This window comes from Canis lupus, chromosome 26 (genome assembly GCF_003254725.2).
Source record: "Canis lupus dingo isolate Sandy chromosome 26, ASM325472v2, whole genome shotgun sequence".
Taxonomy (NCBI): domain Eukaryota; kingdom Metazoa; phylum Chordata; class Mammalia; order Carnivora; family Canidae; genus Canis; species Canis lupus.
In genome coordinates, this window is record NC_064268.1 from 28,507,675 (window position 1) to 28,519,845 (window position 12,171).

The following is a 12,171-nucleotide window of genomic DNA, read 5'->3' on the forward strand; positions in this document are numbered from 1 at the left end:
GGTCTTCAAACTTATGACACATGGCAGATAAAAATAGTAAAGTCAACCAAGGACTAAAAAGAACGAACCTCTAAGAACTAGAAGAGTAGGGAAGTACCCCAACCTCCACCAGAGCTTCTGCCAGCCCCGCCTACGACTCAGACCTCCCATGCATGAAACTCTGCTCTCAATTGTTGTGCTTGTTTATATGGCTCCAACCCAGAGAAAAGTTCCCCCTCAACAGCAGAAAGCTGTCTATCTTGTTCACTGCTGTACTCTCGGGCCTAGAACAATATGTGGTGCACGAAAGTGCCTGGGAAAGGGTCTGCAAGACATGAGTCCCAGCCTCAGCTGTTATCTGCATAGCTACAGGCATGATGAACATCAATCCCTCACTGGCTGCCTTGGCTGTGGCCAGAGGCACCCCAGGGGCTGAGTAAGCTTTGCTAATACATTGCATGTCTGCTGTCCACTGTTCCCTGTGACTAGATAACAAGTGTTCATTGTACCCAAGCTGCACACTCTCCCCAGCCCGTGAAACACTACCTCCAATTTCTACATTTCTAAATCAGTTTTAAGACACTACTCCCAATCCTCTACAGGCAGTCATAGAGAAAAAGCTCAAGACTTGTTACTCACTTGACACCTGCCACTGGCAGGCCTGGTAACTAGGAAAAACACAAAGATTTAACTGAAACTTAATGCTCTTACAGGAATTGGGAGCAAGTACAGAATTTAGGACAAAAGAAACAAGCAAATGAAATCTAAAAAACATACACATAATGAAATGGCCTAAGTGACTCTCACGGAAAAGGGAGTAGCATCCCAGGGTCAGGTCCCTACCCGGCTGTGCTAACTCCTGGCCTGACCTCAGAACACAACAATACTGGCTGTGACCCTGAGGAGGGAGCACTACAAGTCAGAGGAGCATAGACAATGTTAGACACTCTGCCCTACCCAGGGTAGAGTCAAGGAGCTGCCTTACAGCAGCTGTGGGCTAAGTCAGGACAAGGAGAAGCAAACAAAATGCAAGCAAAGTACAACATGGGACACAGGTGCATGTGAGCCATTCATTTGTGACAACTGCAGTCAGAAAGTTGGCCCAGCCGTCAAAGCTCACATGCAGCTCACACGTAGCCTGTGAGTCTGAGGCCCATGCTGTAGCTCCTGGGAGGCAGCACTCTGGGGTAGGTTGCCAGGTGGGTGAGGTGGAACAGAAGGCTGCAGAGGGAAAGACACAGCAGTGCCCGGTGCTGGCAGGCCCACTGGCATGCCTGTAGTCATGGCCAGGCATACTGTGAACCTGTGGGCCGCTCAGGATGGACAAGGCTTTGTTTGCTCAGACTGCTGAAACCACAGGAAATACTGTGAACCTGTGGGCCGCTCAGGATGGACAAGGCTTTGTTTGCTCAGACTGCTGAAACCACAGGAAAAGTACAAAGCAGACCTTCTGGAGGTAAAGTAAAGCCTGCCCCCACATGTCTTCCCAGAAGCTGAAGCGCCCCAGACTTACCCCATCTACGGCTGATAAACCCAACGCCCATCCTGTTCCCACCACTAGCTAACATGGGCAGACACATGTGGCACCCAGTACAGCCAAACTGGCCACTCTGCGTTGGGACACTGCACATCACCTGCCCCTCAATTTCCTCCCATCATGCCACCTTCTGCACCCCAGACCTCAGCCTAAGGTTTCAACTATGTGCCCGAGTCCCTGGCATATCTGTTCAGCCCCTTCCCATTGCCCAATCCCCAGCCCAACATCTCCACGTGGACACTCACAGGCAACTCCAGGCCAGGAAAAGATAGAAACTGACACCGACTGCTCCCAGATCTGCAGCACACTGGCAAAGGAGTAGCATGGGCACAGCTCTGGATGCCTCCCAACTGCTCCACCCACCACCCCCAAATCCAAATACAGCTTTGGAATACCTTCATCCCTACCACAGGAGCTCCCACCTGTCCACCTAAAGTACACACACCATGCTGCAGCCATAGGAGTTGTACTTTTAGAGGAATGCTGCACCCACTTCTGGCCTTGGCCTTTAGTTGCCCATCTTGTCATCTCTGAATAACAGCATTTCCCCTCCTCACCCCATCAAAGTGCCCTCCCCACTCTCCACGACACCAGCTGCTCTATGGTGTGTATCCACAGCAAACACTACAATCTGCACCCAGGTCATCATGCATCTGGTGCATCCTTGTGTCTTGTCTGTTTCCCCCTCATCACGTGTGCCCATCCTCCCTCAAACATGTGCCCACTGCCCAGACCACTGCCTGGCACCCAAGGGCTCTTAAACCTGTACTTCTGCCACCCCACAAACACACTACTTTCTGACTGGCTGACTTACTTTTTAGCACAGTTTTAATCTTGGTCATCATTGGCTGCACACTTGTCTCTCCGTCAGATGGATGGTCACTGTCTCCCCCATATTTCTCCTCCATTCGCCTCTTTTTGGGAGCACAAAGGCCCTCCTCCAACAGAGCATCGACATCGTTGTCAAAATCATCCTGCAAAACACGCTGTTCAGACACCACGGCCCCCAGAGCCTGCATTCCTGTACCGTAGGCAAGCTTAACAGCATTAGTGAGAACACACACAGAAATGAGGCACTCTCAAGTGGGGGCCTAGGTATGCCTTTATGTTGCGTGATCATCTGAAAAACAAACAGGAAGAAACTGACAACTGCAACCAACACACTTGATGCTTGGTACAGGTGCACATGCCACCAGGAAGCGTTTCTCGGGAGCACCTTCCAACTCAGGTTGCATAGAAGGTACAAGGTCGACTGCTCAGCCAAACCTTTCATTAGAAAAATGTAAACACCTGGACTTCTTACAGCCTTTTCTCTTCCACATTAACATTATCCCACCTCATATGGGTTTTTTTTCCTCTGCAACATCAGCTTTCAAAAGATGCTGCAGTTCCCAACACCTCTCTTTGGGTTTTGTTAAGAGTGCTCCAAAGGAGGGGTTGCCGACATACCTCATAGGAGAAGTTCAAGGCCTCTTCATCCACTCTGTCTCTCTGCACGATTGCTTTAGCCGTGAACCCGCCTGCTCCTTCTTCATCTAGCTCCAAATTGTCAGTAAAATCTTCTAACTCATCGAGCACTGCGTACTCCACTCTCTTTTCCTGATCCAGCTCATTCTCCTCATCCTTCTTATCAGCACTCTCACCCCCTACACCTACCCCATTCCCAACACTCCCGCCAAAGGGACAAGCATGCACATCTCCACTGACAGGGCTAAGGGCCAGACCGCACTCTGCACGAGCGTCGCGCTCCACTCCTGTGTACAGCACCTTCCTGTCCTTACTCCTGCAGCTCTCGGTAAAGCTCACGCTAATCTTTACATCCTTAAGCAACTTAAGGTCAGGGGAGAACTTCCGGACCGCAGGTGCGTGCCGGGCGGTGCGCGGGCTGTGGCCACTACAGTTCGGGTCTATGAGGAGGCGGGCCTTAGAGAAGGATCCTTTGGAGAGAAGAGAAGCTCCGTAGAAGTTGAGCGGGTCCTCAGCAGGGGGTTCGGCCTGTCCATCACCACCAGAGCCAACGTCCATTACCTCTGCATCACTGGACGTTTGCAGGGGAGGTGGTGGAGACTGTTCACGGGGCAGCGCTTGGAGGGGGCAAGCTCGGTTCTCCATCACCGCTTCTCCTGCGGGCTCACGCGGGAGAGGAGAGGGACTCTCATATGTCTCCATAGTAAAAGTGGTTAAGACTATTTTAAAAGACCAGAGTTTTAAAAAACCTTACATAAATCTATACAGCTAACATGCACAAGTCCGTTGAGACCCGGGTGCCGTCCTGCCCGCGCTGCACACGCTGGCGGCTTAGTCAAGCTGGCCACATTGCTCTTTTCATTAATGTAGACAGCTTTTAGAACCACTGCCTCAATTATTGGAAATCACAATGCACTCAGCTTAAATGACTGACGACTAAGCGAGTCTGTCTTCATGCCAAAGTGGCACCTTTCTTCTTCCACCTGCAAAGAGATTTAAAAACATCGTCACAAAATGACAGAAACCTTCTGCTTCCCTGGTATTGAGAGTCAAGTGCCATTAACGATGCAGTAAAGAACTTAAAATACTACTGCCTTAGACAAACTTCTAGGCTTCAAAACAAACTAACTCTACGTTCTTCCTTCAGAACCTGAATTATGATTTTAGTTCCAAGTTAAATTACTTAATTGTCCACTGTAATTCCTACTTCAGAAGCACAAAAAAAAGTATTATCTTAAGGCTCAAAAAAGACTTTTAAAAACTGGGTTAAGCTTCACCGCAGCATTCCCCTAACTCAATTTATTCGGTAAGCAAGCTCGCGGTGCAAGGCTGCCCTTTCCAGAACACACATAAGGTGTGTGGCCTCCCTCTGGCCATCAGAGCGACATGGATCCACTCACCTGCTAGGGCTGGGTCAGTCAGAGGGTGAGGGCGAGTGCGAGACCCTCAGCTCAACTCTGCAGCACTAGGGCCTCAGAGGTACGGCCAGGCGCTCTGCTACCCAGGGACCCCAGGACTGTCCTGGGCCCACAAGGTGGCACGTGGACCAGGACAGTGATGCAGCGTGCTGAGGTCGCCAGAGGTGGCGTGGTTCTGTTCCCGGTAGAGGAGGGGGGAGGTTGTTGTGGGGAAGGGAACCTGGCCAGGGTTGGTACGGGGAGCCTCAGGAGACAGCTGGAGCCAAGGCACAGGAAGTCCTGGGGGCCATCTGGAGCCTGGCTCCATCCTAGGGGCAATAAGGATCCACCAAAGGTGAAGTGATTCCCATGCCATAATTCAGTCCCTATTTAGAAAAGGAGACTGACAATTGTGCCAGGCCCAGTGCCTAAGCCCAAGGCATAGAGGGCAGTCCTCCAGGCCAGAGCACAAAGGTGTGAAAGAGGCTCTGTTGACAGGGCTGGAGCCCTCAAGAACAGTAAAGACATAGAACTGACCACACTGCTGACCGGGTAGAGGTGGAGAGCAGAGACAAGAGGGAACTGAAGGCGAATGAAGCTTCTCCCCTGGAGGGATACACGTGTTCCAGCATTCAGGCAGGAGCCTGCAGAGGAGAACGGATGGAGCCTCCAGGCAGACCTGTCCAACAGGTGCTGAGGCCACAGCTCTGGAGCTGTGACTGGCCCAGAAACAGAAGGCCAGAACACATCAGCGAGGTGGTAGTCACCAAAACCACAGGAGAGAGGCTGCCCAGAGAGGCAACACAGACCAAGAAGAGGGTTGAGGATGCAACTCTGGGAAGCTTCCCTTCAGAGAAAGGACAAAAAAGGGATGACATGAAAAGGCAGGTCAGAGGGACAATCCAAAAACCCAGAGGTCTGCAGGACAGCCGGGCATCAAAGCAGGAGAAGCACGTGCAGACACAAATGTGTATGCAAACACACTCCCACACCATGCAGACACACACACGCATGAACATGCCATGCACACGGGTGCAGATACACACATGCATGCCCATGCCCACACAAGGCAGGCCTGACTGGCTGCATGGATAGAACAGAAGACAGCAGACATCACACATTTAAGAAGTCTACAGCGAAGGAGTAGAGCGTGGTGGTTGCACTTTCAAGGAGACACAACATAAAAACCAGAGACTTGTTTAGATTTGACTAATTCAACCAAATTCACTGGTCTATTCTAAGGGATGTACTACCATGAAAAAGAGACAAGGTCCCCACCACCTGGACACAGCTGGAAAGGCAATGACCCCTGAGCTATTTTCTAGATTCCTAAATTCAATGGGAATTTAACACAATACTTCCCCCAAAGGTGTATTTGTCAAAAGTGCTGAAGATCAAGGGAATAAAGCATACAGATAACAAGACTCAGAACCAAGGTAAACGCTAAGGAGGCTGCAGTTGAACAGGCATGAGGAGCACCAAGTGAAATAAGGCCAGTCTCCTGGCAACCAACAAAGATCGTTTCAGAGAAGGAGAGACAGGTCAGCATGTCCAGTGCTACAGAACACAGACAGAAATCAGGACCAAAACCTTCAGTTTCTGGTAGGTCTGTAGAGATACTAGGAAGAGCCAATCTGTGATTCTGGTGGCTGAAGGGGGGCGGGGGTGTTAAAAACAAAGGGTGGTACAGGATGGGGACACCTGCTACCCACATTAAAAGACCAAGCAGCTGCCAGCATCAAAGCACAAAGCAAAGATGATAATGACAACAATGCAGGGAGGCCTGGAAGAGGTGCAGAGGGTGGGGTCAGGAACTGTAGAGAAAAAGAGTGTTCCTTCTCCCTGGGAGATCAGGAAAGTCCACCCAGCCCCAGAGGGCAGCAGCTCAAGGCTGAGCTCCGCAGGAGGGCCCTCCTTAGCAAGTGCCTTACTTTCCCTGGTAAGCTTACTCTACTCATTCAACAAGTGTTTGCTGAACACTTTCCATGTGGCATACGTACCATTCTAGAGGCTAAGGACACAAAATGGACAAATTCCTGCCCCACAGAGCTCACTTTTTTTAGTAGGAGAGATGGACAAACAACAAATAGGAAAAGCTGAGGAGTATTCAAGAGAAAACAAAACAAGGAGTTGGGGGGGAGGGGAGGCAGCTTCAGAAAGGGCAGACGGCAAGGGCTGCACAGCCAGAGTCCATCTGAAGGCAGCAGAGAGTAAGCTAGGGGGGTAGGAGGAGACATTCCAGGTGGCGGAAGAGCAAAGACCCTGGGGTAGAAGTGTAGTGCAGCAGGTGAAAGCAACGTGCTGAGGGGGAGTGAGACCAGGACTGTGGCCCTTAAGAGATGGGCAACTGGACAGGAGGGTCCAAGCAGTGAGGTTGAATGATCCAAGGACAGCAATAGCAGCCAGCCTTCAGCCAGGCCCTGCTCTAAGAGTGTTACGCATTTTCACTCACCGGTTCTCAGAGAGCACTGAGAGAATGGAAGGACAGAAAGGTTAAGCAACTTGCTCAAGGTCACACAGCTATAAAGTAGTAAAGCTGCTTTATCACCCAGGCAAGCTGGTTCCTCTGCTCACTTCCCCAGTTTTACACTATCTTACGTTTTTAAGAACCATTCTGTGTCCAAAAAAACTATCATGGGCGAGTGGGGGAAGGAGCAAGGGTGAGAGCAAAGAGAAGAATTAAGAGGCTCACCAGGCAGTTCAAAATAGCACATTAAACTGGAGGTGGTAAGAAATGGTCCTGAGTGTTGCACGGAAGCCTAAGAGAGGAATCCGGGTGACCCTAAATCATGAACAGAGCTGTCATGCATTGAGGTGGTGAAGGCATCATGAGAAGTGGTGTGGGGTGGGTGAAGATAAGGTTTTAGGTTTGGACATTGATACTTGGCATCAAAGTAACATATGGAGATATGGAAAAGACAGCAGCTCAGACAGGAGGCCAGGGCTGGAGAAGGTGATTGGAGATGTGAAGGAGAGAGGGCATTAAAGCCAGGAAGCTGGATGAGACCACCAAAAGGGGAAGGGCAGCTACTAAGAGGGACCAAGACCAGGTAATGCAGTGAGATTCCCGTTTTCTACCACCAAGGTCACGGTCGTTTTATAAAACAATCCCCAGGAAGTGCGCTACAGAGTGCCTGGCCATCAAGGGCTCAAAGGACTCTTCCACCAGCAGCCTCACTGCTGCTTCAGCTGACTGAACACACGGATGCAAACCTTGCTTGCCAAGGGGACTGTAAGCCAGCAGCAGACTTGCAGCAGGCTCCCCTGGATCCCTAGTAGGTGGGGTAAATCCAACAGGCTTGGACAGCACCCTTCACTCAAGTCCACTTGCTGGGGTGGCATCGAGGCCCTGGCGTTCATGTCCAGGGCTGGGGCTGGTGCCTTTCGGTCAAGCCTCTCACACTGCAGCCTCCCGCCCAACCCAGCAGCAGTATGACCTCATCCACTCCTTTTGTCATCCTCCAATAGGCCTCACATCCTGTACTCACAGGCGCACTGCTGACTGGCCATTCACTCCCTTTGGTGAGGGACAGCCTGCGGCAGGGTCTGGGCCACTGTGCCTGAGGCCCCTGACTGGGAGTCCAGGCTTCGGCCAGGAAACAGGGTCGGCCAGGAAACAGGGTCTCCGCTGGGTGGCTGGCCTCTCAGAGTCACCAGCCCTAGCCTGGACTGCCGTGCATCAGGTAACGAGGTACATGCAAGCATGCAGAACAGCAAATCAGGCTCCTACCACGAGCAACCCAAGTCCACCGAATAATAATACTTGACAGGTATTACTATCAACAGGTTGCAACCTTCCATTCGTTGCTACGACCATTGTTACAACAAAACCACATCCCGCTTCCCTACGTGACGTTCAATCCATGAGCATTTGGCGGAGGAAAGACTTGGGCGACTTCTCAGATTTCCCAAACTGTTACGCCCGGCAGGATCCTGGGCGAGCACTAGCCGCGTTCATACCTTTCCCGCCTGAAAGCGCCGCTACGGCTCCGGCCCGCAGAGCGAGGGGCCTGCTCATCCCCGCGCAGAGCCACCGGCGTCGGCGCCACCCGAGCCCGGGGCCCGCCCCCACGGCCGGACCCCCGCCCCCCCACGGCGGGACCCCCGCCCCGCGTCCTCCGAGGCCCGCGGCCATGATGCTTCACAAAGGCCGGGACTCCGCGTGGCCGCCCCGCCTCGCGCCCTCGTGCCCCGCCCCGCCCCAGCCCGCCGCCCGGGAACCTCAGCCCTCGGCCCGGGAAGGAGGGAGGGGAAGGGCGCGCCCTCGCGCAGAGGCCGCGGCGCCCGCCCGCCCGCCCGGCCCGCGGGGCGCCCCTCGCGCCCCGCACCTACCTCCGGCGCCCGCGGCCTGCCCGAGCTGCCCGCAGCCCGACCAAAGCACGGAGACCCTCACGGCCTAGCCGCCACGGCCGCCGCCGCCGCCATCTAGGAAGGCCACCAAGCTCTCTCCGGTCGGCGGGACCCGCCTGCCGCGCGGGGCGAGCGGAGGGCGGGCCTTGGCGACTCGCGGCCAATCCCCGCGCGCGGCCGCCCCGCATTGGGGGAACCGCGCAGCGGGCTGTGGAGGCCGCCAATCGGCGGCGCGTGGCGCTCGCGGCCACGGCACGCGGCCCAATAGCGCGGCCGCGCGGGCGGGACCAGGCGCTCAGGCCGCGGCCGCGCTAACGGTCGCCGCCGGGGCGGGGCTCGCCGCGCGGGGGGCGGCGGCCGCGAAGAGCGCCGGGAACGGGGAGCGCGGGGAATGCCGGGAACAGGAGAGCGCGGGAAGCGCGGGGAATGCCGGGAAGAGGGAGCGCGGGGCATGCCGGGAACGGGAGCGCGCGCGAGGCGCCGAGACGCCGGCGGCGCGGAGGACGCCGGGAGCTGAAGTCGCCTTTGTGGTCTACGTGGTGCGGACGAGAGCGGACGTGTGTGCGTGCACACACACAGGAGGCCGTACGCGTGCGTGCAGACACCACACACCGACACACACCGGAGGCCGTACGCGTGCGTGCAGATAGACCCTCAGACACACATACACGCTCAGACAAACCACACACACAGGAGGCTGTACATGTGCATACATATACACAGAGACATAGACAACCACATCCGTCACACAGGCACACACACACACACACACACACACAGGCATTACACGTTTCCAGTTAAAAGCATTAAGCATAATCATTAGGATAAAAGGACAAATAGGCTGAACTGTCCCGCATCTTTCCACTTGCTAGTGCCATTTCAAGAACCTCAGAAAAGGAGGGTATGAGTAAATGGACAGAGGCAGCTCTTCCTTAAACCAGAATTCCAGTAAATAAATGCAAAAGGAATGGTGGAAGTAGAAAATTTCCCTTTTGGCAGCCTGCACAAACCTGCTGCGGACAGAAATCATGGATGCTGAAATAGCAGGCAGAAGTATGAGAATTGGCAGCAAGTTTTTTTGTTGCTTTACAGAGTTGCAAAGTTTCTCCCCAAGGTGCTAATTGCAAACGTAAAATAGTAACTGCAGTGGAGAAAACCCTGAAAGACCCCACCTAACCAAGTGATCAAGGTGACCAGCAAACGTATACGGATACAAACATATCAGATTTATACCTTAAAAACGTACGCTATCTCGTATACTAAGGATACCTCGCTGAAAACAAAGACAAAAGTCAGCTCCAGTAAAGGCTCGTGTTGTGGGCCTCCTGAGAAGGACATGCATATGCATCACCTGTGGCTATTTCTACCCAAAAAGCAAAATCTGAATACAGAAAGACCAGACAAACCCAAATGACGGACATTCTACCAAAACGCTGGCAGGTGCTCTTCAAGTGTCAAGATCATTCAAGTCAAAGATACACTGAGGAGCTGTCTTTGACTACCGGAGACACACCTAAGTGTGATATGGGACTTGGACCCTGGATTGGAACCTGGCTCAGGAGAGGGATATAAGTGTGACAACTGGTAAAATTCAAATCAGGTTTGTAAATTAGCTGGTGGTATTGTATCAATGCTAACTTCCTGATTGTAGTCATTTTACTGTGGCTCGAGGGAACTGGGTAAAGGACACTGGAATGTTTTGTTCTATTTTTTTCAAGTTTTTAGTAAGTTGAATTCATTTCAAAATGAAAAGATGTCACAGGTGAGGAAGTCGGAGGCCCATCCAGGCCCTTTCCTCCTTTCCTGCCCCTTGCTGTTCACCTGGCTGCCCCAGTGGTCAGCACCAGGCACTTCACAATAAAAATGTGACCAAGCCCCATGAGGTTCTGGCTTCTGGACTGGGCCAGAGGAGGCCAGTCTCCCTGTGGCTAAGTGGTCAGAGCTCATGGGAATCCTTGGCATGCCGCCATCCAGCCCTAGCGAACTCTCCACATTTTTTGCTTGGTGAGTTGCCTCAGACTTGAGACCTCAGACCAACACACTACAGCTGGCCTCCCATACAGCCTTCCCACATGACATCCCCACAGTCCCCATCCGACTCCAGCCTCAGGTGGATGCCTAGAAGCTGAAACTCTAGCCCTAGCTGAGGGAGGAAACTTTTCCCTTTGGAATCCTGTGTTTCCACCTGAGCCCAGTCTCTGCTAAAGGGCCTGGATGATGCTATCTGCTGGCAGATGAGGCCAAAAGATCAGGTGTTGGTGGCAGGGCAAGGGTGGCCATGAGTGGGGAGGTGGGGGCAGTGTCTCTGCAGGCAGAAGACCAGGAGCCAGGACAAGCCTCAAGGCCAGGCTGCGTTCCTGGGCTGGTCCTGTTTACTCATACACTTGGCTTCCGTATCAGTCAGCTCCACACACCAGCGTCCATGCCAACACACTTCAGCTGGCTGTCTTAGAGCCAGAGAGCAGAAGCAGCTCATCTAGGAAGGGGCATCTGAAAAGGAGGTGAGTTCCCCATCCATTTGGGAAAAGAGAACCCATGTTGGGGACTCAGGAATCCAATGCATCTGATGACTAGCTAAACCATGCCAAGGTCAGGTCCAGGCCTTCCTGTGTGGCACGCCAGAAGCTTTTCTAGAAGGCACAGCTTCCTAGGGTCCCTCCTAACCACACAAGGGTCTCACTTCAAGGCTTAAATAAACGGGGACTTGGGAAGTGCAGCAATGTCATCATTGATTCAAATGTCAACCTGGCCTGGGCATCGGGATAAAGTGATGGGCAAAAGAGGAACGATGGCCTTGCCTTGTGCCTCTCTCCTTCTGACAGAGACACACAGGAAACAATCAAGCAAAACACCTAGCATGTTACAGTGCTAACTGCTATGGAAAATAGAGCAGGGACCAAGGTAGGGCAGATTGCAGTTTTAGATGGGATGCCTCCCCACTTTACCAAAGAGCTGCAGGATGTGAAGGAGAGTGTGGTTTGGATATATGGGGAGAAGAGTTCTTCAACCAGAAGGGACAGCAAGTGCCAAGACCCTGGGGCAGAAGCTGTGCAGAAAGTGTTGCCAAGGACAGTGGCAGAGGCAAGATAAATGAGGTGATGGGAGGAGGGGCAGTGTAGGGCAGCCGGTGAAACCAAAGTGGGAGGACCATGAGCCTACAAGGGAAGACACCACAAGATGCACCTGTCCTCATCCTACTCCTTCCTGGCCTCATGGCTCTGCCTCCCTATCTGCCTGGGGACTGAGACACAGTTATGTTATCTCCCCAAGCTTCAATCTCCTCATCTGTAAAATGAAGCTCACAGTTGTATTAGTTAGCTAGAGCTGCCATTACAAAGCACCGCAAATGAATGGCTTAAACCACAGATATTTATCACCCCACAGTTCTGGAGGCCAGAAGTCCGAGGTCAAGGTGTTGGCAGGACCACGTTCCCTGTGAAA

General features: G+C 53.0%; 1 protein-coding gene across 3 annotated transcripts in view; it reads right to left on the minus strand.

Moving 5' to 3' along the window:
* DGCR8 (DGCR8 microprocessor complex subunit) overlaps nucleotides 1–8,868 on the minus strand; it is a 36,384-nt gene extending 27,516 nt beyond the window's left edge. For all 3 annotated transcript variants that reach the window (XM_025474813.3, XM_035706634.2, XM_025474812.3), the window contains exons 1-3: nucleotides 8,713–8,868; nucleotides 2,966–3,966; nucleotides 2,331–2,490 (exon numbers count right to left, since the gene is read on the minus strand). In XM_025474813.3, coding sequence (XP_025330598.1) covers nucleotides 2,331–2,490; nucleotides 2,966–3,685 — 880 coding nt within the window. In that variant the 5' untranslated portion in view covers nucleotides 3,686–3,966; nucleotides 8,713–8,868. The remainder of the gene's footprint in view (nucleotides 1–2,330; nucleotides 2,491–2,965; nucleotides 3,967–8,712) is intronic.
* Between the last annotated feature and the right edge of the window lie 3,303 nt (nucleotides 8,869–12,171).